This window comes from Sciurus vulgaris, assembly GCF_902686455.1.
Source record: "Sciurus vulgaris genome assembly, chromosome: 11".
Lineage (NCBI taxonomy): Eukaryota > Metazoa > Chordata > Mammalia > Rodentia > Sciuridae > Sciurus > Sciurus vulgaris.
Window position 1 is genome coordinate 315,966 of NC_136472.1, and position 26,368 is coordinate 342,333.

The following is a 26,368-nucleotide window of genomic DNA, read 5'->3' on the forward strand; positions in this document are numbered from 1 at the left end:
GAAGTGTGATATGTGAAAAGCGTGATATATAGAACACTATAATTAAAATAACATTTAAAATACAATTTGATATATAATTTTTAACAATAATTTTGTTGGTACCAGGAATTGAACCCAGAGGTTACTTTTTTATATTTTATATTATCTACGTTTTTTATATTTTGTTTAGAGACAGAGTCTCACGGAGTTGTTTAGGGCCTCAATAAATTGCTGAGGCTGGCTCTGAGCTCTCAATCCTCCTGCCTCAGCCTCCCAAGTTGCTGGGATGACAGGTACGTATAATTTTTTAATATGCAGACAACATGAACATGGAAAGTAGACTAAAGTAGGAAGGTGATGAGAACAATTGACAGGAAGGAAAGTTTTGAAAAGATACATACTTGCAGGACCGAGGACAGAATCACACAAACAGCAGAATGTGGCCAGCTGGGTTTTGAAGGCTGGTGGGGTAGTGTTACAACAAGAGGGTAAGCTCTTGAACAATTTTCCCAGCCCCAGGTGGGGAATATCTCCAGCTGGGCAGGGCATAGAGCCGTGCACCACTGCGTCCTCCCCACACGGTCCCCAAGTCAGAGTGAGGGCTGAGCTGAGCAACCCTCCTGCAGGCAAAACCTCTGCATCCTCAACCCATCCTCAAGAGCCGTCACCCCTTGACCCATCGCCTGTGGCTGGAGGCCTCTAACGACCTCCCTCTGCCACCCCTGCCACCAGCTGCCAGGCAGGTGGACCCTTGCCCTCCAGTAAGACACCTCGGAGACTCCTCACACCCTGAGGGTGAAGCCATGTGCTTTGGGGCCCTTCCCGGCCTGGCCTGCACCAAGTACCGCAGACACCTTCACTCCTCATCCCTCCACCCCGACGTGTCCTCCAGTTTCCCACTCCCTTCTCTCTTCCCCATTTTGTCTGAGATCCATTCTTTCGGGTCTTATTGAGTCCAGGTTTCCCCAAACTCCCAGACCAGGCGACACACATCTCCTGCATCTCCGGCCTCCCGGCATCTTGCCCAGGTTCCTAGAGTCCCCCAGCCCTCTGCTGCCTTCATCGCCCCAACCCACCCCTGCATCCCTCGACCCCCGCAAGTCCAGGTCCCCTCCCCGCGTCCCCGCGCGCGCCGGTGCGCGAAGCCCAGGTGGATGCGCGCGTCGCGTGGATGGAGACGGCGGCACACCCTAGCGCGCCGCCCCGCCTCCGCGAGCTGCGGATTGGCTCCCCGCGGGCTGGCCAGGGCCGATTGGCTCAGGCCGCGCGGCCGCCGGGCCCGTTTCACGGTGGGTAGCACCGCAGCGTGGATGCTGCTCGGTCCCGCCGCCGCCCCGGAGGAGCGTGGAGCGGGAGCGGCCGGGCGGGGCCGGCGGGAGCGCCGCGAGGAGCCGCTCCCGCCTCCCACCCGGGCCCGCGGCTGGGGCAGCCTGGGGGTCGCGGCCGCACTCGGGGGCCGCGGGTGGCGGACAAAGGGCCATGCGGGGCCGCGGACGCTGAGCGCGGCCGGGTGGGCCGGGGGATGCGGCGCGGAGCGGGTGGGACCGGGGGGCCACTGGGACGCCCCTGAGCGCGGCGGCCGCGATGCCGTGGTTCCCGGTGAAGAAGATCCGCAAGCAGATGAAGCTGCTGCTGCTGCTGCTGCTGCTCACCTGCGCCGCGTGGCTCACGTACGTGCACCTGAGCCTTGCGCGCCAGGGCCGCGCGCTGCGCCAGCGCCTGGGCTACGGGCGAGGTACGGGGGGCGCGTGGGGACGGGGGGCGTCCAGGGCCCAGAGGCGTGAGTCCGGGCCTCCAGCGGGCGGCGGGTCTGGCTGGGCCAAAGCGCCCGGAGACGCTGCTCGCCGGCTTCTCCCAGCTTGGAGATCTTGGAGGAGGGGGCACAGTTTGGCCCAGCGGGACGCCGGCTGATGTCAGCCATGACGCGTCGACCCTCTTGGGGTGCGCCCCGAGACCTGGGCGGAACCTAGGATCCGGCCTGGATCCGGTAGCGATGGGGTTAATGGTGGGATTTTGGGGCAAGTTCTCCGCCTCAGCCCAAGGGGCCTGTCAGGCCTGACCTCCACCACCTGCCTACTTAGCAGGATCTCAGTTTCTCCATCTGCTAGGGGGACACCCAGAGATCCCGACCCGAGGGTGGAGCCGCAGGAGTGACCCCTGTGTTTGGACTGTTTCCGGAGGGGCACCCTGAGTATATCTGGGGCTGGGGTTTGTGCTGCCTGGTGTAAACCCCCATATCTTGGTACTCACACACCAAGTGGGGCAGAGTGAGAACCCACAAAGCAGTTCAGGTCCTGGTCAGAGAAGGGCCTTTGAAGATGATGACCTTTGACATACATCCTGGGGAAGAGCTTAGCCTGGTGGGAAAAGAGGCTGGAGGAGAGTGCCCCCCAGGTGGGGGAGGGTGAAGAGGCAGGAGTAGGAGCCCCACCAGGGCAGGACAGACCCCCACCAGGCTGACCTCAACCCTTGTCAAGGATGTGGGGGCACGGAAGCAAGTTTCTCTCCTACCGAGGCTACAGCAGCGATACTGGCTCCATAGACCCAGGGCTGGGGCTGGTCTCACTCCCAAGAGGGTCTGTGGGTCGACCCAACCCATGCATCTCACAGCTGACACACTCCAGAGACGCCCAGCAGTCAGCAGACATTGCAGGAACCAGAGCTGACCCAGCAACACACAAAACCAGCCCCTGTCTGCTGCTTCTGTGGTTTTTCAGCAGCCACAGACCCCCAGTCTGATTTCCTGAGCAATCGAGGAGTCTGAACTCAACCAGGAGGGGGTGGAGGCATAGGAACCCCACTTCTGAAGATCAGACCCCTCTGTTCTCACTTGGACCTGCTGGGAAGCTGGTCAGTTGACCCTGTCTGCTCCTCGGTTGGTCCTGGAAGACCAAAGCTGCCAGTGGCACAGCCACGAGCACCAGCAGGCACCAACCCTGCACACTCAGCTCTGGGCTGAGGCCCATCTCCTGTCCAGCCACCTGGGCTCCACCAAGCCAGGGCTTGTGGAATGCTGAGCAGCAGACAAGACTGAGGCTTTCCTGACTGTCCAGTCAGTGAAGCAGCATTCAGGTGGTGCCTGGCAGCTGTGTAGTGCAGAGGCCTTTCTGGACACTTGCCAGGGCTCAGCCTCTGCAGGACAGTGGTGGCAGCCTGGGCTGGGACCTCACACAGAAGGTTCCCAATGCCCACAGGTGCCTGGACTTAGCTTGGCAGACCGTGGGCGCAGGGCCAGGCCATGGTGATTTGTCTAGGAGCTTCTTAGTTGCTCATCTCCCAGCTGATCAGGGAGTGATGAGCCAGGGAAGGACCTGGCATGAGGAGCAGGTGGGTAGGCACTGCAGCAGTCTCAACAGGCAGGAAACCGTGGCAACCCCTCTCCCCCAGTGAAATAGCCCAGACCAGTTTGGTCTTGGTCGTGCCCATAGGGAACTCTAGCTCCTGAGGTCTGGATGGAGGTGACAGGCATAGACACTGAAACCCAGGCTTGGCTCTGAAGCAGAGGGATCGCCTGGCTTCATTGGCTGTCCCTCAGCGGGCACACCAGGAGGGACAGAAACAAGGTCGAGTGAAGCTTCCCCCTCAGAGGCTCAGGTCCTGCAGCATGGGACCCTCGCCCAGGACACAGTGGGATGTTGAGGTCCACAGCTTAAGGAATGATGTCCCAGCAAGTGAAGCAGAGTCAGGGGAGAGGTGGTCTGCCCCAGGCCTGGGGAAGGGCAGACTGCAAAGGGTTGTCCTCCAGGACCATCTTGGCACCTGGCAGACAGGACAGTTGTATCCATCTCTCCTCTGACCAGGCCAGTCCCAGGGCTCCTGTGCTCGAAGACAGCGGGGACAGCACATGTACCATGGGCAGATGTGGCTTGGCCCAGGAAAGGCTTGTGCAGGCTTTCCTGACCACAGGCCCCACAGTGACCCTAAGCTCTCAGTTCTGAAGGGAGGGAGACTAAGCACTCCAGTGCAGGGACAGTGCCGAGGGTGCCAGGCCATCCTGAGCTCCTTCCAGGGCAGGACTGCTGGGTGAGCACAGCCAGGTGGGTGTGGGCGTGCAAGCACAGGAGACACAGCCTCGTCTGTGTTCTCTCACCCCAGCCAGGTGTAGTGCTTCTGCCCACCTAGCTGAGATGTCGATGTAGAAAGGCCTCAGGGCTCAGGTGAGAGGTGGGGCATCTGCTGAGTGAGCAGGCTCGGGGAGCATCTTCCCAGCAGAGACACCGCAGCCTTCCTGCCCTGCTTGGGCCATGTGGGACGGGTCCATGCCCCCAGCTGACCCCATCTGCTCTGGCCATGTGGTCTCTGGCCTTATGAGAGCCTGGGCCCTGGATGAGCTTCACCTACCACCCACAGATGGCGAGAAGCTGGCCAGTGTGACAGATGGCAGGGGTGTCCGGGCTGTGCCATCTACACAGAGGGCAGAGGACTCCAGCGAGAGTCGTGAGGAGGAGCAGGCAGTGAGTGGGGACCGTGGGAGGAGCCCGGGCATGGGAGGCCACACGTGAGGACTGGTGGGCGTGGACAGTCTGTCTCCGAGCTGCGGCGCCCTGAGCTGGAGGCCCATGTCTGGGTGGACATGGTGGTGTGCGTGTATCGAGTGTCCAGGCCCCACTGGGGCTGGAGTGTACACAGCTGTGTGAGTGCGTACTTAGTGAAGCTGTCCAGCTTGTGGTCCTGCGATCCTTCCCCACCCTTTGACCCCTGACCTGTCACCCTTCCTCTCGCACAGTCTGACAGCCGGGACCCAAACACACTGCTCCCCGGAGAGCCTGGGAGGCCACCTCCTCTGAACCTCACCCGTCAGGCGCCCCCCTGGCGGGAGGAGGTGAGCTCTGCCCACGATGGTCTGGGAGGCTTGGGGAGGGGGCTTTGCTAACCCGTCTTCTCCCCAGTACAAGGGGCAGGTGAACCTGCATGTGTTCGAGGACTGGTGTGGTGGCGCCGTGGGTCACCTGAGGAGGAACCTACACTTCCCACTCTTCCCTCATGTGAGTGCCCTGGAGAGGGAGGCCAGGTGGGCCTGCAGAGCCCAGCTGGTGGTGGCCCTCCACGTCAGCGGTCACTGCTCCCTCAGACTCGCACCACTGTGAAGAAGTTGGCCGTGTCCCCCAAGTGGAAGAACTACGGGCTCCGGATTTTCGGCTTCATCCACCCAGCCAGAGATGGTGCGCAGGTGGGGTGTGCTGGGGAGGGGTGTCGCGAGGGCCTCCCCTGAGCCCCTGTCCTGTGGACTAGGAGACGTCCAGTTTTCTGTGGCTTCTGACGACAACTCCGAGCTCTGGCTAAGTGTGGATGAGACCCCAGCGGCCGCCCAGCTCGTGGCCTTCGTGGGCAAGGTACCCCTGCCCTTCCCCTCCCAAGGTCCCCGCATCCACACCCCGTTTGTCTCCACTGGGCCTTCAACACCCTTTTTGGAGAACGTGAACCCCACAACCCTGCTGTGTCACCCCCAGACTGGCTCCGAGTGGACAGCGCCTGGAGAATTCACCAAGTTCAGCTCCCAGGTGTCCAAGCCCAGGCGGTGAGTGACGGGTGTGTCTGCACTGTGTTGGCGTGTGAGGGAAGCTGGTGGTTACTGCCTGTGTGCCCTGCACGCTGGAACCAGCACCAAACCACCGTCCTGAGGACCAGCCCAGAGGGGCATGGGAGCTCTCCAGCTGACAGGGTACTGGGCATGGAGAACCAGCCCTGACCTCTCCTGTCCACAGGCTCATGGCCTCCCGGAGGTACTACTTTGAACTGCTTCACAAGCAGGATGACCGGGGATCTGACCATGTGGAAGTGGGAGTGAGTTGCCGAGGCGCCTCCAGCTGCCCGTCCCCCCTCCTCTCCCTACTGTGCGACTGCAACGTGTCCCTATGCAGAAGGGGTTTCCAGGAGGTCAGGAGGGTCTGAGGCAGCTGCTGGGGAACAGGGGGCTTCTCTGAAGGGTGACCCCTCACCAGGGAGGCAGTGGGTGAGACAGCATGTGGGGTAGGAAGTGCAGTGTGTGGATTCCATACTTGAGAATGGACCCTGCCTCTTCAGAGACCCCAGTGGCTCTGGTGGCCAGGTCAGAGGTTGGGTGGGGCTGCCATGTTATGCTGGACAGCTCAGCCTATCCTCAGAGTGAGGCAACGGAATTTGCATTCAGGAAGAATCCCTGACAGGAGATCTGGGGGGCTGGGAGATAAACCAGGAAGATCCGGGGTGGGTGAAGGCGGGTGGAAGGGGGTTCACAGTAAGACAGAGGACTGGAGCCCTCCCTGCTGGGGTGGGGGGACTGCAACCAGGTGGGTAGGGGTTCTCAGCCCCAGCCCCATGTACTTCACATGTGGCCGGCCCGTGTGTGAGTGTCCCCGGCAGGCTGGAGACAAGGTTGGAGTGACTCTCGGGAGGCCGAGGGAGTCTGTGAGAGGGCCCAGGATCAGCCCCCAGGAGCCCCAACTTGGAAGGCAAGACAGGGATCACCTCTGCAGGAGAGCAGAAAGGGCAGCCTTGGGATGGGTACTGGGAGGGCAGCCTGGTAGGAGATGATGGTCCTGGCCCTTGGACAGCTGGCAGTGACCGCAGAGGGCAATAGTACAAAACCAGGCAGCACTTGGGATTTGAAGCCATAACCAGCAGGCCAGGAAGATCTAGGGTGGGTCTGGGTCTAGAGGGGTCCAAGGGGCCCCTCTTTTGCCAGTTGGCCGTGCTCCAAAAGGTAGGCTATCCCTCCCATCCTCCCTCCCAAGAGCTTGCTATATCCTTTGAGGGATTGCTCCCAGTGTCCTCCAGCCCCAAGCCAGGAAAGACCCCTCCTCTTCTCCCTGAACCCAGTCTTCCCTGTCTCTGCCCCCAGTGGCGAGCTTTCCTGCCTGGCCTGAAGTTCGAGGTCATCGGCTCTGCTCACATTTCCCTTTACACAGGTACGGGCTGGGCACCGCTTCACATTTCCCTATACACAGGTACCGGCTGGGTACCGCTTCACGTTTCCCTATACACAGGCACAGGCTGGGCACCGCTTCACATTTCCCTATACACAGGTACCGACTGGGTACCGCTTCACGTTTCCCTATGAACAGGTACCCGCTGGGCACCGCTTCACATTTCCCTGTACACAGGTACCGGCTGGGTACCGCTTCACGTTTCCCTATGAACAGGTACCGGCTGGGTACCGCTTCACATTTCCCTGTACACAGGTACCGGCTGGGTACCACTTCACGTTTCCCTATGAACAGGTACCGGCTGGGTACCGCTTCACATTTCCCTGTACACAGGTACCGGCTGGGTACCGCTTCACATTTCCCTGTACACAGGTATCGGCTGGGTACCGCTTCACAGCCTCTGGTGGGCGGGCTCTGGGTGTGGGTGGGGAGGGGCAAGGAGGAGCCCCTCCACCTCCTTCTGCCAGCAGATGAATCAACGCTGAAGATGGACCACGTGGCCCACGTCCCCCAGTCTCCAGCCAGCCACATAGGCGGACGCCTGCCGCAGGAGGAGCCCAGTGCCGACATGCTGCGGCCAGACCCCAGGGACACCTTTTTCCTCAGTGAGACGGGGCCCACAAGGGGCGAGGGCAGGGGCTGGGCCAGGCCAGGCCACGGTTTGACCGCGCCTCCCACAGCCCCTCGGATGGAACCTTCTAGCCTGGAGAATGTGCTGGAGCCCTGCGCCTACGCCCCTACCTACGTCCTCAAGGACTTTCCAATCGCCAGATACCAGGGACTGCAGTTCGTAAGTGCACCTGACAAGGCTTCGGGAGACTGGCCGCCAGCCTTCCCAGAGACCCCACCCTGACCTCGGCCCCGCTCCCAGGTGTACCTCTCCTTTGTGTACCCCAACGACTACACGCGCCTCACTCACATGGAGACTGACAACAAGTGCTTCTACCGGGAGTCGCCACTGTATCTGGAAAGGTGGGTGGGTGGTCCTTCTGGAAGCGAGGCGCAGCCTCGGCGGAGTGGCTATCTGATGTCCCCCCCCACCCCGCCCCACTCCAGGTTTGGGTTCTATAAATACATGAAGATGGACAAGGAAGAGGCGGAGGAAGATGAAGAGGAGGAGGTGCAGCGCCGCGCCTTCCTCTTCCTCAACCCTGAGGGTGAGTACTGTCGCCGGCATCCCAGCACCCGCAGCCCGCCTACCTGGGCGTGGCCTGCTGACCCGCTTCCCTGCAGACTTCCTGGCGGAGGAGGACGAGGGGGAGCTGCTGGACAGTCTGGAGCCCACTGAGATGTCCCTGACACAGGGCAGCCGCAGGTCTCCAGCCCCAGCGGCCCCCACGGAGACTGCAGTCACCCCTGTCCCCGCAACACCACCCAGCCCCCTGGACCAGCACATCCCCAGACACTCCCGGGCCCTGAGCTGGGCTGCCCAGGCTGCCCGCCCCCTGCCCCTCTTCTTGGGTCGAGCTCCACCTCCGCGTGCTGCTGAGAAGTCGTCCTCTAAGGTGTACGTGACCAGGGTTCGACCAAGACAGCGGGCCTCCCCAAGGGCGCCTCGCAGCCCACTTTGGCCTCCCTTCCCTGGTGTCTTCCTGCGCCCCAGGCCCCTGCCCAGAGTGCAGCTGCGGGCGCCCCCACACCCACCACGGTGGGGCCGGAGGACCGGAGGCCCCCAGACCAGAGAGCTGAGGCCCCCAACCCAGGCACAGGCCACCCAGGGGGATCAGGAGGGCCAGGCACTTGCGCCAGGACTGGCAGCGCTGTCCGCGGACTCGAACTCATCAGCTGAAGCGCAAAGGGTGACCTCCTTCCTGAGCTTGTCCCAGGTATCCAGGCCGCAGCTGCCTGGGGAGGGCGAGGAGGAGGAGGAAGGGGAGGATGATGGGACCCCAGGAGAGGAGGCCTCAGAGGACAGCGAGGAGGAGGCCACTCGGGCTCTGGGCCGCTGGCGTGAGGACGCCATCGACTGGCAGCGCACGTTCAGCGTGGGTGCCATAGACTTCGAGCTGCTGCGCTCAGACTGGAACGACCTTCGCTGCAACGTGTCAGGGAACCTGCAGCTGCCCGAGGCTGAGGCTGTGGACGTGGTGGCCCAGTACATGGAGCGGCTCAACGCGCGCCACAGTGGGTATGAGGCGCCTGGGAGAGGGAGTGCTGGTCTTGGACAATCTGGGAGCTCTGCAGTGTGCTGGTCTGGGAAGGGACACTCCACCCTGGGCTTTTATTTCCTTCCTTCTTTTTTTTTTTTTTTTTTTTTTTTTTTTTTTTTTGGTACTAGGGATTGAACCAGGGATACTTAACTATTGAGCCATATTCCCAGCCCTTTTTGGTTTTTATTTTGGGACAGTGTCTTGCTAAGTTGCTTAGGACCTCGCTGAGTTTCTGAGGCTGGCTTTGAACTTGTGGTCCTCCTGCCTCAGCCTCCTGAGTTGCTGGGATTACAGGCATATGCCACCTAGCCCAGCTGCACTCTACCCTAGGGAAGCCCCCAGGGCTCTTCTCCTTTGGCTCCTTACCACTTGGGGCCCTGGTCCAGGTTCAGGGCCTCCCTGGAGCCCCACCCAGAGCTGGCTCCATATACCTTTACCTCCAAACCCCACATCTGTCACTGTGTACCTGAACCCAAGGATGGATCCAAGTTGCAGGGGTTAGTGGTCAGTCTCAGCCAGATGCCAGACAAACAGCCACAGACACCAAGGGTCAAGCTCAAGACCCCTACTCCCCTCCTCTCCCTGCACAATGCTACAGGGTCTTTACCAGGGGTATAGTCTTTACTCCAAGGGAGCATGCAGGATTCCTGCCCTACTGCCTGCCACAGCCCCATCACCCAACTTATCTTCCCCCTACATGGGGCCCTGTTTTTCCTCTGGGGAGTTTTCAGAAGGCCATGCTGTGCCCGCCACGAAGGAGAGGTAGCATCTGCACTGAACAGCCATGCAGGCAAAGGCCTGTTGGGTCCAGGGTTGTATTCAGGTGTGCTGTTGCCTCAGGGATGGGTAGGGAGCCTGACAGGCCAGGTATAGGGCAGTGATGGACCCCCCCGCCACGACTGTGGCTGAGGGAGGCAGTTAAGTCCAGGTGGCTCAGAGGCCAAGCCTGCCCATGCTCTAGGCTTCCTGGAGCATCTCAGTCCCGTGAAGATGAGGGGACCATGCCATCAGATCGTGGCTGTAAACCCACCTTTGCCACTTGGGTGTGAAGGTGCAAGTTTCCACAGAGAGGTCAGAAGATTCCTGACTTGGGGAGAGTTATAGAGGGGGCAGGAATCTCGACCTCCAGAGGTCTTACTGGTGGGCTCCAGAGGCAAGGAGTACTGGCCTCCAAGGGAGGGTGGGAGGCCCTACCTGAGAGCAGCAAGCATCCAGACAGGATATACCACAGGCAGTGGAGAACCCCCGAGGAGAGGGCGCCCTGGGCTGTGAAGCTTCCCACTGCGGCTCCGGCTCCGGCTCCGGCTCCGTACTTTCTGCTCTGCCTGGGGACGGAAGGCACAAGCCGGCCTACCTCCTTTCTGGGAATCCCCGGGGGTTGGGGTGTGATGTGGTGGCTCGGAGGCCCCGCCCCTGGAGGAGTCCGGTGGAGGTGCAGCCCCGGTAACCCGCCCCGCCTCGCAGGCGCTTCGCACTCCTGCGCATAGTGAACGTGGAGAAGCGCCGCGACTCCGCGCGTGGAAGCCGCTTCCTGCTGGAGCTGGAGCTGCAGGAGCGCGGGGGCGGCCGCCTGCGCCTGTCGGAGTATGTCTTCCTGCGACTGCCGGGGGCCCGCGTGGGGGACGCAGACGGAGAGAGTCCCGAGCCCCCTCCCGCTGCCTCTGCTCGACCCGACGGCCGCCCGGAGCTCTGCCGACCGCTGCGCCTGGCCTGGCGCCAGGACGTCATGGTGCACTTCATCGTGCCAGGTGCTGGTGCGGTGGGGCCGCCAAGGCCCCGGGAAAGAATGGGGACACCTTCCTGATACAGCAGACGGGTGTGGGGTGGCTGGGAGGGGGTTCTCCCAGCCAGGGTCCAGCGGGGGTCCGGGGCAGTTGGCTCAGTGGCGCCCGCTCCGACAGTGAAGAACCAGGCACGCTGGGTGGCGCAGTTTTTAGCAGACATGACTGCTCTGCATGCTCGCACCGGTGACTCGCACTTCAGCGTCGTCCTGGTGGACTTTGAGAGCGATGACATGGACGTGGAGCGTGCCCTGCGTGTGGCACAGCTGCCCCGGTAATGGCATTCTGCTCACCACCACCTGGGGGGTGGCCACCTTTCCTCCGTGGGAAGTGTGTTTTCCTGCCTTGGCCACCTCTAGGATCAGCACCTGTGACTTCCCCTCCCACAGGTACCAGTACCTGAGGCGCACAGGAAACTTCGAGCGCTCTGCGGGGCTGCAGGCTGGAGTGGATGCCGTGGAGGTGAATGGGTCAGACAGGAAGGGTGACAAGACAGGGCTGCCCAGGGAGGAGTTTGGCTGTGGGAGGAGAGAGTGGAGCTCAGAACTCCTGACCTCCAGGACCCGAGCAGCATCGTTTTCCTCTGTGACCTGCACATCCATTTCCCGCCCAACATCCTGGATGGCATCCGCAAGCACTGCGTGGAGGGCTCACTGGCATTCGCACCTGTGGTCATGCGCCTGGGCTGCGGGAGCTCCCCTCGCAACCCACATGGTAATGCCCTGAACGACCAGTAATGCCAAGGTGAAGTCCAGGAGCCCAGGGGCCTCTCCCAACCACCACAGGTCTGGGATCCCACCAGTGCCCCTTGTAGTGCCCAGGACTCCAGAGCCCCCAGTCTTGTGGCAGATCCATAGGAACCTCCCCAGTGCCCCAGGCATGCACTGTGCTTCTGGTGATGGCCTGACACCAGGCAGGTGGCCCCTGAGAGCCCCAGAGTGATGGGACCCTCTGGGAGGGACCAGCCTTATGAAGGGTCTCCCCTCAGGTTACTGGGAGGTGAATGGCTTTGGCCTCTTCGGGATCTACAAATCTGACTTCGACCGTGTGGGAGGAATGAACACAGAGGAGTTCCGGGACCAGTGGGGGGGCGAGGACTGGGAGCTCCTGGACAGGTGACTGCCCCCCAAGACTGAGGAGAGTCCCCATCCTTGTATGGGAGGGTAGAATTACAGGGCCCAGGTGCCAACAAGACCCTGCCCTCCTCCCCATCTCCCAGGACGTCATGGGCCTGGGAACCCACCCCAGTCCCTGGGTCCCCTCCCACCCTCAGGGTCCTGCAAACACAGGCCACCTGACACCAGCTTCAGGACCAGCGGCTGATGCTGCCCCTCCCACCCCAGGGTCCTGCAGGCAGGGCTGGAGGTGGAGCGGCTTCGACTGCGGAACTTCTACCACCACTACCACTCTAAGCGGGGCATGTGGGGCACACGCAGCCGGAAGGGCCCCACACGGAGCGGGCTTGAGGGTGGGGCAGCCCGGCGTCCTGGGGCGGCAGTGAGGGCCGTGCCCTGAGCCCCAGCAGGCACCTCCGCCACCCCGCCGCCCCTCTGCCCCCACGGCTCCCGAGGCCCTCTCCTGAGAGGCAGCCTTCACAGCTGGTCGGGCCGAGCCGCACGGTCCCCACGGTCCACAATGATTTCTGTGAAATTCTCTGTAGCAACGACATTGTTTTCAAGATTTCCAAGAGTTCTGTCTGTCCCAGTTTTTATTCAGAAAGAAATGAAATATTTTTTTTAGTTCCGACTTGTCCTCTGTGGCTTGTGCTCTAGGGAGTCACTGCCTGCCCTCTGTGCCCCTCACTGACCCTACCTGCCCTGCCCCTTGCCCTTCACGCAGGCCCTGGGCGTTCCAATTTCTTCTGACACCCACCGTGCAGTCTTTGGCCACGAGAACAGACGGTGTGTGGCAAAGAGTAGTCTGTGCCCCTGCTCTCCCCTTCACTGTGCAAGCAGAATGTGGGGTGGGTGCTCCTCATCTTCCCCCAGGTGGAGGCCTGGCTCAGTGAGGACTCTGGGTTGCCAGGAACAGGAAACCCACTCCATGGGTAAGGCGCCATGGTAGAGAACACACAAGCATGAAGCCCCAGCTTCAATTCCAGCACCAGAAAAAGAACACAAACTGCTTAAACCATAGTGGCGTTGGGGGGTGTTGTTTGACAACTGCTGCCGCTGGGGGAACACCAAGGGGACACTGGCCAGAGGCTGGACAGTGCCACTGAGGGCCACTCTTCCCTCTCTGCTGTCTGCCCTCAGTGTCTCAGCCAGGTCCAGCAGGCAGGTGCCCTACCCGCAGCTGGGAGACTGAGTTCCCTACAGCTGTGTAGCAAATCAGCACAAAGGTGGTGGCTCAGAAGGACACTAATTCATCCCATGGTTCAGGAGGCCAGAAGTCCCAAAGTCATGGCTCAACAGGGCTGCTTCCTCTGGAGACCAGGCTGGTCTTTCCTCATCTTCTCCAGTTGGATTTCTGGGTCCTGCACTTTCATCTTCAAAGCCAGCAGCTGGGGGCCTGCGCGGGTTCACGTGCTCCCCCAGGCCCCTTGCCCCACCTGCAAGAACTCCATGATTACATGGGGGCCACCCAGGCAACTCAGGTCCCCTCCCCCTCGACATCCTTCATGCAGGCACATCTGCAAAGTTCCTTTGGCCATGAAGTTAGGGATAAGGGTTCTTCTGGGGCCATTGTTCTGTCTGCCTCCTCACTCACCCTGGGGGGGAAGGCAGCAGCTCATCCCGCATCTAGCCATCCCTCGGAATCCACCCAGGTTGAGCCGCAGATCAGGTCTCAGTACGCAGGGCATCCAGAAAGATGAAGCTGGAAGGACAGAGGCACCCACTCAGCCTGAGGTCCCAGAGGTAGCACTGCTGGAAGTCCTCAGGGGCAGCTGGCCACTGCCCAGCCTGCAGATGCTGGCAGATACCAAGTTTCCTGTGACTTGCTGTTCACAAGGCAGAGACTGGCCAGCCACAGACTCAGCTGGAACTCCAGAGGCCTGTACCGCCCTCTCCTCCCAAATATGTAGTTCAGAAAAGTCCCCTCTGGAAGATATTTCATATCTAAATTTAAGAGCACAAGTTACCAAGCATGGGTGGGACGAGGAAAGAAAAGAAAGGTAGGCAGGCAGGCAGGCGAGGCACACGGAAGAACCATCTTGGAGGCAGAAGAGATGTCCAGGCAAAAACTGCACATGATGTGAACTCTGCAGGCACCATGATTTGTTAATCCACTTGACTGCTGAGCACCCACTGTGTGTTAGACCCTGTCCCTGAAGGACAGCCACCCTAGCACAGGTCGGGGGGTGCTTCAGACAGCATGGTGTCTGGCTGGGCCGGAACAGCCTAAGGGGAGCATGAATGCTGGAGCAGGGGACTGGCTGGGGCGGCATCTCTAATAGGGTGGCCAGGAAGAGCAAGCCAAGCAAGTGTGCAGGAGCCCAGCCAGGAGGGCGGGGGGCACAGCCCGCAGGAGGCAACTTGAAGTCAGTGACCGAAACAATAGAAATGAGAGCTGTCTCAACACCTGGGAAGGAGAGAAAAATAAAACTTGCACAGAAATAAAAGCCACTCTAGCAAATTCTAAGAACAGCTGTTGTTGGGAACCTGGTGAGGAACCCAGGAGAAAACTCCAAGAAAAAGCACGCAGAAGGAACTGAAATAAAGCAGATGAAAGAGGCCGGGAGAAGAGGGAGAGTAAACCACCCTCGCAGGTGCCAAGAAGACAGGGGAAAGGAAACGTCCGAGGTCCACGGGAGCCAGAGCTCCCAGGACCATGTGCCGCCAGGTGCATGAGAAGCTGAGGCAGGAGGATGGCAAGTTTGAGTCCTGTCTGAGCAACTGTGCAAGACCCTATCTCACAATAAAAAAGGGCTGGGGTGTGGCTCAGCGCAGAGCTTTTGCCTGGCATGTACAAAAGGCCCTGGGTTTGGTCCCCAGCACCACAAAGAAAAAAAACACCATGCCAAAAAGTGAGCCCATGCATATGCAGATGAGAGAAGACCCTGTGGCCTCAGATAGGATGGTGGGTGGTTCTGCCACCGGGTTGGGGGAGGAATTCCGCCAGCTGTGGAACTCTGCAATATCTGAGGGGAAGAGCAGGCTCTGAGAGGGACCCAGCACTCACTCCGAGCCAACCAAGGGACGGAGAACAAAGAAGACAAAGGACTCCAAAGGGGCAGAGGAGGTAGGCAAGGAGGCCCAGGAGCAGCGCACCGTCCTCCAGCCAGACTGAAGCTAACTGCCGAGAGAAGGCACACAGCCATGGCAGCAAGGGCACTGGGAAGTGGCCCAGACCTGGCATGGGGCTCTGCAGAGACCCCCAAGTCCACCAGTCAGCACGGGTCCCCAGATCACGGCTACTCTGCTGCCACTCAGCGTCAGAAATTTCTCCAGACACCTGGCTTGCTTGCAACTTCTGGAAACTCGCTGGCCTTGCAGAACCTCAGTTTCTAGGCTGGTAAGGTGCAGGGAGGCAGAGCCCCACCTCCCAGTGCCCAGGGTGAGGACAGAATGCAAAAGCAGGACTGAGCGCCCTGCCAGCTCCTCCTATTTCTCCCAGAGCCTGTCCGCGCCTCTCCTGTGACAGCGTCGCACTGCTAGGTGGAGCCTCTTTCCAGCCCTACCCCCTGGGGGCCACTGCGGGGCCACTCCAGCCAGTCCTCCCTCCCTCGCCCTGACATTCCTGCTCCTCACAGAGGCTGGGACCCCCTCTCAAAACAAGCATCTGGAGGTTCCCGGGGCCACCTGCCCCCGCCGGCTCCTCCACTGGCTCAGCTGCACTGCACGCTTCGGATCCCTGACAGGCAGGGTTGCTGTGGACCGCTGTGTTGGTTCACGTCTGTGCCCACCAGACCTGCAGACCCCAGAGTTGCAGCCCAGGGTAGCCTAGAGCACAGAAGAGCTCAGAAGGGATCAGGGAACACCTGAACCAACAATGCACTGACTGGACAGGCAGAAGTGGGTCAGCACGTGCCCAGGAAGGTGCAGCCCTGGAGCCAACTGGGACCCGGTCTCCTCCACTGCTGCCATACCATCAGCCTGGACGCTGATAGAGGCCAGCTGACCTACTAGCAGTCCCAGGATCCAGGGCCAGGGGCCACACTGCCCACAGAGCAAGTCTTGCTAGGTTCTTTGGATGAAGAATCCTGAACTGGACTCTGCAGAGCCCAGACCATGGGATGTCGCTAGGCCTGCCAGTGTGGGCGACACCACCCATGGGTTTGTGGACCAGAAGTGCCTGCAGCACCACCAGTGCCTGCGGCGCCTGGAGCCTGGCAGCTGTACCCCATCCCACCAGCTGGACACCAGGGTTGCACCGACACTTCCTCCCACCCCAGCAGACGGAGTGACTCTTTGCCATCTCCTTAGCCTCTCTGTGAGCCTCCTGCTTCTGCTCCTGAGCAGGGCCGCCCCTTGCCTGCTCACCCTGTGGGCTCCCACGCCATGCAGGCTTGCCCTCCGTCCCTCCAGACTCCACAGCACAGGCCTGCAGCTCCGCCCTGCTGCCTGCTGTGGGAGCCCCACTAGATCTGGGCCTGGGAAGCTTCCCACTCCTCCCCTGCTCTAAGCCCTCTGCCCACCACTGCTCTCTGCAAGGTGACAGCCACCTGGGGGTCCAGGGCAAGCACCACTCTCACCTGTGCAGGTCCCGGGCTCCAGGTTCTTAGCCTGGCTGCACTGAGTTAGCTCCTGGGGAGGGCAGCCTGTTCTCTAAGCCCCCTGCAAAGCTCCCTCCATACTTCAGACCCACCTGCTCCGGGAAGCCTTGCCCCCCTATGCTGCCCTCCAGCCCTGCAGCCATGAGAGGAAGTACCCAGATTCCAGGCTTCCCTGGGACCCCAGGCTCCAGCTCAGGGTGGTCTGGGGCCTGGCGGGAGTACATCCTCCAAGGGGCTCTGCACCCACGGCCCCTTCTGCCAGGGCAGGGAAAGCCGCAGAACTGGCCTGGGGACCTGCGGGCGGCCCCTGGCCTCCTGTCCAGGCCCTCTCCAGGCTGCCTCTCCATGTCTGCTTTCCTCCTCCTGCTGAGGCCTCTACCTCGCCAAAGCCCCTTGCACCCAGGTGTGGTTCTGGCCCTCCACCCTGTGCCTCTCAGCCATCCACAGTGGGCCTGAGTGAAGGGCGGGCCCCTGGCTGCCGCCAGGCCTCTGCCTCCAGGCCGCTCAGCGCCGTACAAACTTGTCTCCCGGGATTTTTCCACACGAAACACATCTCCCAGGGAAGCAACCGGTCTGATGAGCTGGGCGTGCGCCGGTCGCCCCTCCCTCCTTGCCCCCACGGTGCCATCTCCAACAGGCTGCCCACAGCAGCAGGCCCCCGATGGAGCCCGGGACACCTCAGCGGGCAGCAGCGTCCTCCAGGATGAGCCTTGGGGCCAGCGCGACCCAGGCCTCCAGCAGGGTAGGCTCCCCAACCCACCGCGGAGCCCCGGCCCAGACCCGGCCCTGGGGGCACTTCACCTTTCTGGGGTCCGTCCCTCCCACTAGCCCCCACACCCTCCAGCCTCCTCCTCAGCACTGAACTCGCCCCTGATGATGCCCAGGACTCTGGCTCTCTCCTTGCCACAGGCCTCTGCCCCCAGCAGCTGCCCCCAGTAAGGCAAATGGCTTTAGGGAACCAGGACTCTGGCCCTCATGGGGGAGAGCCAGACGGAGCCCAGAGTCAGATCTTAGGGGAGGCAGAGGCCACCAGGATGGCAGCCAAGGGGCATCTCAGGAAGCCCTGGAGGGAGAAGGCGGCTGAGGCCCACTCTCCCACACCCCCACCCACATCAACAAGGGCCTGTCCTAGATGCCATCTGCCCAAGCATGCCACAGAGCCTGCTGGCCCAGCTGGCTGGTGCTCTGGGGAACCCTTCTGGGCACCAGCTCTGCAGCCCACCCAACACCAGCCTTCTCCCTCTCTGTCCAAGTCCCTGCCCCCAGTTCCAGCCGAGCCCGACAGGCGCTGACATGAGCCTAGGCCCCTCTGAGTCACCCCCTGGGGCAGCCCCGCCTGCTGCACCCTGACTCATGTGTTGGGAACGGGCCTCCCACCCCAGGCCTGGGGGGCAGGAGCCAGAAGAGATGCCAGAGCAGGCCCAGCAGCCCTTCTGAGGCCTCTGTCAGGTTGGTGGGCGCAGTTCCCAAGGCTACAGACCTCGGGGAGGGCCTGTCCATCCACAGACCTCCAGAGGTCTCACTGGGTTCCAAGGATGAGGGCAAGGTCCCCCACAGGGCCATTTTCAGCCCTGAAGCTCCAGCCCTCTGCCCTCCACCTGTACCCTCAGCACTGACCTGGTCCTAAGAGAATCTATTGCCTGCCCCTGCCTGGCCTCCCCAGCTGTGGGTGGGCTGTCTTGAAGGCTCCAGAGCCCCCAGCCTGGGACACCACTTCCTGTCAGGCTGGGGGCAGCAGCAATGGGCTCCCCAGATGGCTCTCCAACACTCAGGACACTGGCACCCCAAGGCCAGCTCTTGCCTTGGTAGGCTGAGAGCAAGTGGGGCTCAAACCCAGGGCCCTGTCTTGGGATGGGAGAAAAGGAAGCAAAGGCCAGACCAGGGCTTGGGTAGCACAGGGCCTGCTCTTCCGCCCAAATTCCACCTTAAGCAGACGCAGCCCCTCCCACCCACCTGGCCCAGGTGTCCCCGCCCCTAGCCGCACTAGGGCAGGGCGGGCAGGCGTCTGTCTCTAGGCTGGCTGTAGGTGCGCCAGTGGAAGGGACTTTGGGGACAGGGCCTAGAGAGACAAGACTGTGAAGAGGCCTGGGCCAGGCCGGCCGGCCCGGCACCCTGGCCGCCATGCAGGACAGCAACTTCCTGCTGTCGGCCCTGCAGCCCGAGGCCGGCGTGTGCTCGTTGGCGCTTCCCTCAGACCTGCAGCTGGACCGCAGAGGTGCTGAGGGGCCGGAGGCCGAGCGGCTGCGGGCAGCCCGCGTCCAGGAGCAGGTCCGGGCCCGACTCCTGCAGATGGGCCAGCAGCCAAGACACAACGGGGCAGTTGAGACCGAGGGGGTCACCGAGGCAGCCAGAGGTAGGCCATGGAGGGCAAGGTGGGCGATGGCAAGGTGGCCTCGGTGGGTGTGGCAGTGAAGGGCAGAGGCCTCTGCCGCCGCTGAGGCTCAGTCCTGACTCACCCAGGCCTGCTCTGAGTCACGGCCCCGCCCCAACGGGCGAGGGGCAGCCACAGGTGGGGTTCCAGCAGGGGCCCAGGGGCCTCCAAGGATGCAGCCTGGCAGGGCCCACCTGCCTCTGGGGCCTGGAGCCCTCCCTGTCCGGGCAGGCTCAGGCGGCAGGCCAGGCCAAGTGTGGCAAACCCGGAACACACGCACCTGGTCCTGGGGCGCAGGCAGCGAGCTCTCAGAGACCAGTCCTCCACACCCAGGGGAGAGAGACCCACAGGAACGTGGGGAGGGGGGTCTGGGAAACCCTGGACCAGAGCCAGGACCCATGTGGACCAGTAGCTCCCTGAGGAATTGTAGGGACGGGCCTGGCAGGGGTGACCCACATACTCCATGAGAGAGGGCAGGTGGGGGTACCTTCAGCCCACCCAGCCCACCCAGCCCACCAGGGTGTGTGTGTGTGTGTGTGTGTGTGTGTGTGTTTGTGTGTGTAGGGGTCGCACAGACATGGTAAGTTCAGGGCACTTGTTCTAGAAATGTCATTTTTCCCTTTCTGGGCTATAGCAACAAAGACAAAAGTTAGACAATAAGATGAACCTCTAGATAGAGGCTAAGACCCCAGGTTACAGGGTACATGTACCATTTAGAGGGTCCTCAGAATTGGCCTCCAGAGAGAGACAAGGGAAAGAGGGTCAGTCAGCAAGGGGGCTGGCAGGACCAGCTGGATTGCTGCCTGTGCCCTCTCTGGGCCCCAGGGGTCATGGGTGGGGGGTGCAGGGAGGGGTTAATTACCACCCTGGTTACGCTGCCAATTAGAGAGAGGAGGATTATAATTTGGGGGTGGGCGTAAGGTCCCAGGCTGGGGGTGTGCCCCCTGAGGCTGGGCCTCCCTAGCCTCAAAGGGTTAATAGGCCTGCTCAGAAGCCCCATTAACCAGGGTGGGTCTGGGGAGTGTACGGGTGGGGGGTCCCCCGACACCATCTGTCTGGGGCAGAGCTAGGGGAGGGCCAAGGCCCTCCTGCACCCACCCTGCCCCCTCGGCCAGTTGACTCTGCACAGGGAGCCCTTCCACAAGCCCAGGCCTGGGCAGAGGCAACCTCCTGCCCGCATCCCCTTGCGCCCCCAGGCCCCCACTGCACCCCCCTTGCTTGTAGGGATGGTCTGGTTGCACTCCTCCCCTGTGCCACCACATGCCCTTCTGGAGGCCCATTTGTGCTCACCAGCGAGACCCTCCCTCTCTGCGCTCCCTCCTGCTCAATCCTCCTATCCTTTTTTCCCTTTTTTCTCTTTAAATTGGGCCCTTAACCACTGAGCCACATCCCCGCTCTTTTTTATATTTTATTTTGAGACAGGGTCTCACTGAGTTGCTTAGGGCCTTGCTAAGTTTCTGAGGCTGGCTTTGAACTCATGATCCTCCTGCCTCAGCCTCCAGAGCTGCCAGGATGACAGGCGTGCACCACAGCATTCAGTGTCCACCTGTCCTTCTAAGGGTCCAACATCCCTCCATCCCCACCCACCCAGCGTTCTGTCCACTCACCTCGGAGCAGGGCTGACACTGCTTCCCTTGGCTTACGCGTGGCTGAATGGGGTGGGTGCGGTCCCTGCCTCACTCTACCAGGTGGAAGAGGCACTGCATCCTTGGCTGGAGGATGTTCACTACTCCCCTGTGAACACAGCACAGATGGGGTCTGGGCATAGGAGAAGTTCAAAGAGGTCATTGTGGGCCAGGGCAGGCTGGGCTGGCTTTCTGGAGGAGGGGGCCTGGCACTGTGCCCTGATGGGGATCAGGCAGGGGATGAAGAAGACCCTGGCACACTTCCTAGGCAGCAGGGAGGTCCGTGGGGTGAGTGGCCTGTCCTCCCTCAGACAGAGGAGGTACCACAGGGTACTGTGGGAGGGGGACAGATGAGAGGAGGGGCCAAGGCTCTGGCCTCCTCTCCTTGGGCCAAGGACCCCTCCAGGGTCACAAGGCTGTCTGGCAGACGGGAGGAAGGAGCCAGCACTCTGTCTGGCCAGGTCAGGTCTGACTGTCCTCATCACAGGCACCTCCAGGGGTCAGCGCCACATGCTGCAGACTGGCTTCAGCTCCTGCTCCCAGGGCCTGAGTGGGGACAAGACCTCGGTGAGTGGGGCTCTGCCCAAGCTGGGGCAGTCAACTGAGCAGGAGGCGCTGGGTGAGAGGGATGGGTGCCAGGTGATCCAACACCCCTCACCACCTCTTCCCACCCACAGACCTTCCGGCCCATCGCCAAGCCAGCCTACAGCCCAGCCTCCTGGTCTTCCCGCTCCGCCGTGGACCTGAGCTGCAGTCGGAGGCTGAGCTCTGCCCACAACGGGGGCAGCACTTTTGGGGTGGGGTATGCCCAGCCCACCCCACCCATGCCCACCCGACCCATGTCCTTCCATGAGCGGGGCGGAGTGGTCAGCCGGGCAGACTATGACACACTGTCCCTGCGCTCACTACGGCTGGGGTCTGGGGGCCTGGATGACCGCTACAGCGTGATGTCTGAACAGCTAGAGCCTGCAGCCACCCCCACCTACAGGGCCTTTGCCTATGAGCGCCAGGCCAGCTCCAGCTCCAGCCGGGCAGGAGGGCTGGACTGGCCAGAGGCCAGCGAGGGGCCCCCCAGCAGAACCATCCGTGCCCCTGCCATGCGGACCCTGCAGAGATTCCAGAGCAGCCACCGAAGTCGTGGGGGCACTGGGGCAGGGCCAGGGGCTGGCCTGGAGCCCGTCACCCGAGCTCCATCAGTGCGCAGCCTCAGCCTCAGCCTGGTGGACTCAGGCCACCTGCCCGACATGCGTGGGCTGGACAGCTATGTTGGCCACCGTACCCTGCAAAGGCTCAGCAGTGGGTGAGCCAGTGGGACCTGGGCAGGGAGGGGTCTTCTCCACACAGCCTGGTCCAAGCCCAAGGTCAACCTGACCCTGTTCCTGGCTCTGCAGCTTTGATGACATTGACCTGCCCTCAGCGGTCAAGTACCTCATGGCCTCAGACCCCAACCTGCAGGTGCTAGGAGCAGCCTACATTCAGCACAGGTGCTACAGTGACGCTGCAGCCAAGAAGCAGGTGACCACCCCACTGGCCACCCCTTACTGCCCTTTGGTGATTGTATTTCTTGCCCTGGGTGCCCCTGGTGACCACCCTCATTAGCTCCCACCTCTTCCTGAGCTCTAGTCTCTGACCACCCCTCACTGCTCTCCAACCTGACTGGGCAGACCCCAACCTACTTAGAACCTTCTCAGCAGGGGTGGTAGGGATGTGCCATTTGTGTATGTCTGCATACACCTGCATCTGCATGAACCTGTCACCTGCATACACCTGCACACACCTGCATCATCTGAGCAAACCTGTCACCTGCATACACCTGCACCTGCACAAACCTGTCACCTGCATACACCTGCACACACCTGCATCTGCACAAACCTGTCACCTGCATACACCTGCACACACCTGCATCATCTGCACAAACCTGTCACCTGCATACACCTGCACATACCTGCATCTGCATGAACCTGTCACCTGTACATACCTGCATCTGCACAAACCTGTCACCTACATACTCCTGCACATACCTGCATCTGCATGAACCTGTCACCTGCATACACCTGCACATATCTGCATCTGCACAAACTTGTCACCTGCATACACCTGCACACACCTACATCATCTGAGCAAACCTGTCACCTGCATACTCCTGCACATACCTGCATCTGCACAAACCTGTCACCTGCATACACCTGCACATACCTGCATCTGCACAAACCTGTCACCTGCATACGCCTGTGTCACTTGCATACACTGCATCATCTGCATATACCTACACACACTTTCTCCTGCATATACCTGGATTGCCTGCATACACCTACACTCATTCCCACGCACCTGGATGTGTCTGCATGTAGCTGCACAGTGCACACATCCACACGCATCTGCATACATGTGTCACAGGCCCGCAGCCTTCAGGCCGTGCCTAGGCTGGTGAAGCTCTTCAACCACGCCAACCAGGAGGTGCAGCGCCATGCCACAGGCGCCATGCGCAACCTCATCTATGACAACGCAGACAACAAGCTGGCCCTGGTGGAGGAGAGTGGCATCTTTGAGCTGCTGCGCACCCTGCGAGAGCAGGACGATGAGCTGCGCAAGAATGTCACAGGTGTCCCGCATCCCACCTGCCTCTGCACTGTCACCTCGCCAGCACGGTCCCCTGTGACACCTGTCCCCCCGTAGTGTCCCGAGGCACCTGTCTCCCACACTCTCCCCTCCCCTCCCCTGCCCCGCGTCCCTCTCCTTCCCTCGTCCTCTCCTGCTCAGCCCCAGACCCGTCACTCCAACAGTCACATGAGGGCCTCCCCAGCGGGACAAAACACCCTGAAGAAGTAGGGAGTGTCCTCTGCCCATCCTCAGAAGTGCCAGATGGGGAGCAGGCCACCAATCCTGACCACGGCCTCTGACCACCTCCCCAGGCATCCTGTGGAACCTGTCATCCAGCGACCACCTGAAGGACCGCCTGGCCCGGGACACTCTGGAGCAGCTCACAGACCTGGTGCTGAGCCCCCTGTCAGGGGCAGGGGGCCCGCCCCTCACCCAGCAAAATGCCTCTGAGGCCGAGATCTTCTACAATGCCACGGGCTTCCTCAGGTGTGTGGGCAGGTGACTGGGAGAGGCATGGCAGGCCAGGTGCTGTGGAGGGGTGGAGCGCGTCTGGAGCAGCCTTGTCATTTGAGGCCCGAATGACAAGCTGGAGCTGGCCAGGGGCTGGGAGAAAGTGGACAACTGGGTAAGGCTCTGGTCAGGTGTGGCCACTAGGCGTGGGTGTCAGCAGCCCTGGCTGCAGACTCAGGTTTCATTAAGTTAGGTTCCTGATCCACATTCCTCCTCTTCCCAAACTGCAAGGAGGGGCTGGGCCTGGCATGAAGAGGGACAGGGCCAGCAATGTCCCTGGGGACTAGGACTAGTAGGTACCCAAAAGCCAGCCCAGCTCTGGATGGGAAAGGTATTAGTGCCTCAGGATTCCACTCGGAGGGCAGTGGCTTGGTTGCTCTGAGCTGTCTCCTTCCCCAGGAACCTCAGCTCAGCCTCACAGGCCACACGCCAGAAGATGCGGGAGTGCCATGGACTAGTGGACGCGCTGGTGACCTACATCAACCATGCCCTGGACGTGGGAAAGTGCGAGGACAAGGTAAGGGACGGCCGGGCCCAGGGGGCCAAGGCCGCAGCCCACTCTGATGCCCTTCTGCCCTCTGCAGAGCGTGGAGAACGCCGTGTGTGTGCTGAGGAACTTGTCCTACCGCCTATACGATGAGATGCCTCCCTCAGCCCTGCAGCGGCTGGAGGGCCGGGGCCGCAGGGACCCGGGCGGGGCCCCACCGGGCGAGGTGGTAGGCTGCTTCACTCCACAGAGCCGGCGGCTGCGTGAGGTGGGCACAGGCCTGGGTGCTCGGGGGGCAGGGAGTCCAGCCTGACGCTCCAGCCCCGCCTGACCACACCCTCTCACCCAGCTGCCTCTCGCGGCCGACGCGCTCACGTTCGCAGAGGTGTCCAAGGACCCCAAGGGCCTCGAGTGGCTGTGGAGCCCCCAGATCGTGGGCCTCTACAACCGGCTGCTGCAGCGCTGTGAGCTGAACCGGCACACGACGGAGGCAGCTGCCGGGGCTCTGCAGAACATCACCGCCGGGGACCGCAGGGTCAGTGGGCCTGCGTCCCCAAGACCGTCTGCCCGCAGCATGCTGGGCTCAGGACAGGAGCTACTCCTCAGGAATCCAAGCCCTGCTGGGGGAGGGACACAGCGGCAGCCATGGCCAGGCTCACAGAGGGACAAGGCTCTGGGAGGCCTGAGCAGAGGGGATGCCTGGCCAGGCCCTGGCTGGGGCGAAGGCAGGGCAGGTGGGGAGGGCAGCAGGAGGTAGAGAAGCAGCTGTCTTTCCCTGGACAGGGCCAGCTGGTGCCACCCTCATGGCCTTTCCCATCCTGTCCTTCCCTGCAGTGGGCAGGTGTGCTGAGCCGTCTGGCCCTGGAGCAGGAGCGCATCCTGAACCCACTTCTGGACCGAGTGCGGACTGCTGACCACCACCAGCTGCGCTCACTGACCGGCCTCATTCGAAACCTGTCTCGGAATGCCAGGAACAAGGACGAGATGTGTGAGTGGGGCCACCTCAGCCTAGGTTCTGCCCACACCCTGCAGCCTGCATCATGGCATCTCTGGTGGCTTCTAACCAGCAGGTCTGCTCCCTGGGGGGCAGGCAGCCAGGGTGTGGGCAGCTGGGGCAGGACACCAACCAGTCTGTGGCCTCCCACAGCCACCAAGGTGGTAAGCCATCTGATTGAGAAGCTCCCTGGCAGTGTGGGCGAGAAGTCCCCCCCAGCGGAGGTGCTAGTCAACATCATAGCTGTGCTCAATAACCTGGTGGTGGCCAGTCCCATCGCTGCCCGAGACCTGCTCTACTTTGATGGGCTCCGGAAGCTGGTCTTCATCAAGAAGAAGCGAGACAGGTGAGACCAATCTGACCCTGAGCAGCCTGGCCGGGGCACCCAGTCACCCTGCCTCCTGACCCTGACCCTCTGATACCCCAGCCCTGACAGTGAGAAGTCCTCCCGGGCAGCCTCCAGCCTCCTGGCCAACCTATGGCAGTACAGCAAGCTCCACCGTGACTTCCGGGCGGTATGTTCTGCCAAGTGTGGCAGCAGGGTCACAGGGCACAGTCCAAGTGCAGGGTATGGGATGTTGCGGGGAGAAACGCAGGAGCCCACATGGAGTAGGAGACCTGGGACCCAGAGATCAGGGGTCCAGACCATGCCCAGAACACTGTGGGGAGGCAGTGGTCTTGGGGACAGCAGGGCAAGCAGATGTGTGCCCTGACCCAGACCCCCTTTCCACTGCAGAAGGGCTATCGGAAGGAGGACTTCCTGGGTCCATAGGCGAGGCCTCCTGGAGGAGAAGGTGGTGAGGACCAGCCTCCAAAGAACAGGCTCAGCTCTAGCCACTTGCCATCCAGCCTGGAGGAGGAGGCTGCTGGCTCAGGGGCGTCTCCACAGAACCCCACATGCACCTTCAAGGGACCTGGGCCACCAGGAGGGGAAGGGCTTGCTGATGGGATTTGGCTTCTGCGGGGCAGGGGATCGGGCAGGGGTTGAGGTTGCTCTGGTATGTGGGTGGTGACCTGGTCACAATGGCAGAGATGGGGCTGGCCATGGCCTGGCAGCACCTGGCAGCACTGGGAATAAAGGTGGCCATGAACACAGCCAGAGCCCATGAGTTTCCATGGGTGGCCGCCAACCCAGGACCGGTAGTGTTCCCAAACACACCCACCTGCCCCTGAGGACTCTAACCCCTGGGCTCACACACAGATCTTCCAAGGTCAGAGGCAACAGAGGAGTGGACTCTGTGCCACCTGAGGTACACATGCAGCAGGAGCAAAGGAGAGACCAGAGTGGAAGGCAGTACTCACACAGCAA

The 26,368-nt window shown here is 61.6% G+C and overlaps 2 protein-coding genes across 4 annotated transcripts; both read left to right on the plus strand.

Moving 5' to 3' along the window:
• Positions 1-1,298: 1,298 nt before the first annotated feature.
• On the plus strand, positions 1,299-12,561 carry B4GALNT4 (beta-1,4-N-acetyl-galactosaminyltransferase 4; the record flags this gene model as incomplete). 3 transcript variants are annotated; one of them, XM_079105341.1, is made up of 20 exons in its annotated part: positions 1,299-1,714; positions 4,330-4,433; positions 4,706-4,801; positions 4,869-4,964; positions 5,051-5,141; positions 5,212-5,312; positions 5,430-5,497; positions 5,685-5,763; positions 6,800-6,866; positions 7,355-7,489; positions 7,565-7,674; positions 7,756-7,856; positions 7,941-8,041; positions 8,118-9,012; positions 10,499-10,782; positions 10,936-11,089; positions 11,205-11,277; positions 11,376-11,529; positions 11,804-11,930; positions 12,159-12,561. In XM_079105341.1, the coding sequence occupies exons 1-20, from the start codon at positions 1,564-1,566 to the stop codon at positions 12,328-12,330; spliced, it is 3,159 nt and encodes a 1,052-aa protein (XP_078961467.1). In that variant the 5' UTR covers positions 1,299-1,563. The 3 variants fall into 3 exon arrangements, with proteins under 3 accessions (XP_078961467.1, XP_078961468.1, XP_078961469.1); XM_079105342.1 differs by lacking the exon at positions 12,159-12,561 and having other exon boundaries at positions 7,352-7,489; positions 11,804-11,934; XM_079105343.1 differs by lacking the exons at positions 1,299-1,714; positions 4,330-4,433; positions 4,706-4,801 and having other exon boundaries at positions 4,906-4,964; positions 5,051-5,312; positions 7,352-7,489.
• Positions 12,562-16,650: 4,089 nt separating this feature from the next.
• Positions 16,651-26,154, plus strand: PKP3 (plakophilin 3). The gene is made up of 14 exons (XM_079104623.1): positions 16,651-17,213; positions 18,629-18,824; positions 20,955-21,034; positions 21,145-21,767; positions 21,859-21,982; positions 22,865-23,069; positions 23,380-23,554; positions 23,978-24,095; positions 24,163-24,333; positions 24,415-24,600; positions 24,900-25,053; positions 25,213-25,405; positions 25,487-25,574; positions 25,796-26,154. The coding sequence occupies exons 1-14, from the start codon at positions 17,133-17,135 to the stop codon at positions 25,829-25,831; spliced, it is 2,430 nt and encodes an 809-aa protein (XP_078960749.1). The 5' UTR covers positions 16,651-17,132; the 3' UTR covers positions 25,832-26,154.
• Positions 26,155-26,368: the final 214 nt, after the last annotated feature.

Bases quoted from the DNA above. Each gene is read 5' to 3' on its own strand.
- PKP3 (XM_079104623.1), top strand. From the start codon at position 17,133: ATGGAGCCCGGGACACCTCAGCGGGCAGCAGCGTCCTCCAGGATGAGC. The intron at 21,035-21,144 runs GTGAGTGGGGCT...TCCCACCCACAG, and splicing joins TGAGTGGGGACAAGACCTCG to ACCTTCCGGCCCATCGCCAA. The intron at 25,054-25,212 runs GTGAGTGGGGCC...GGCCTCCCACAG, and splicing joins CAGGAACAAGGACGAGATGT to CCACCAAGGTGGTAAGCCAT.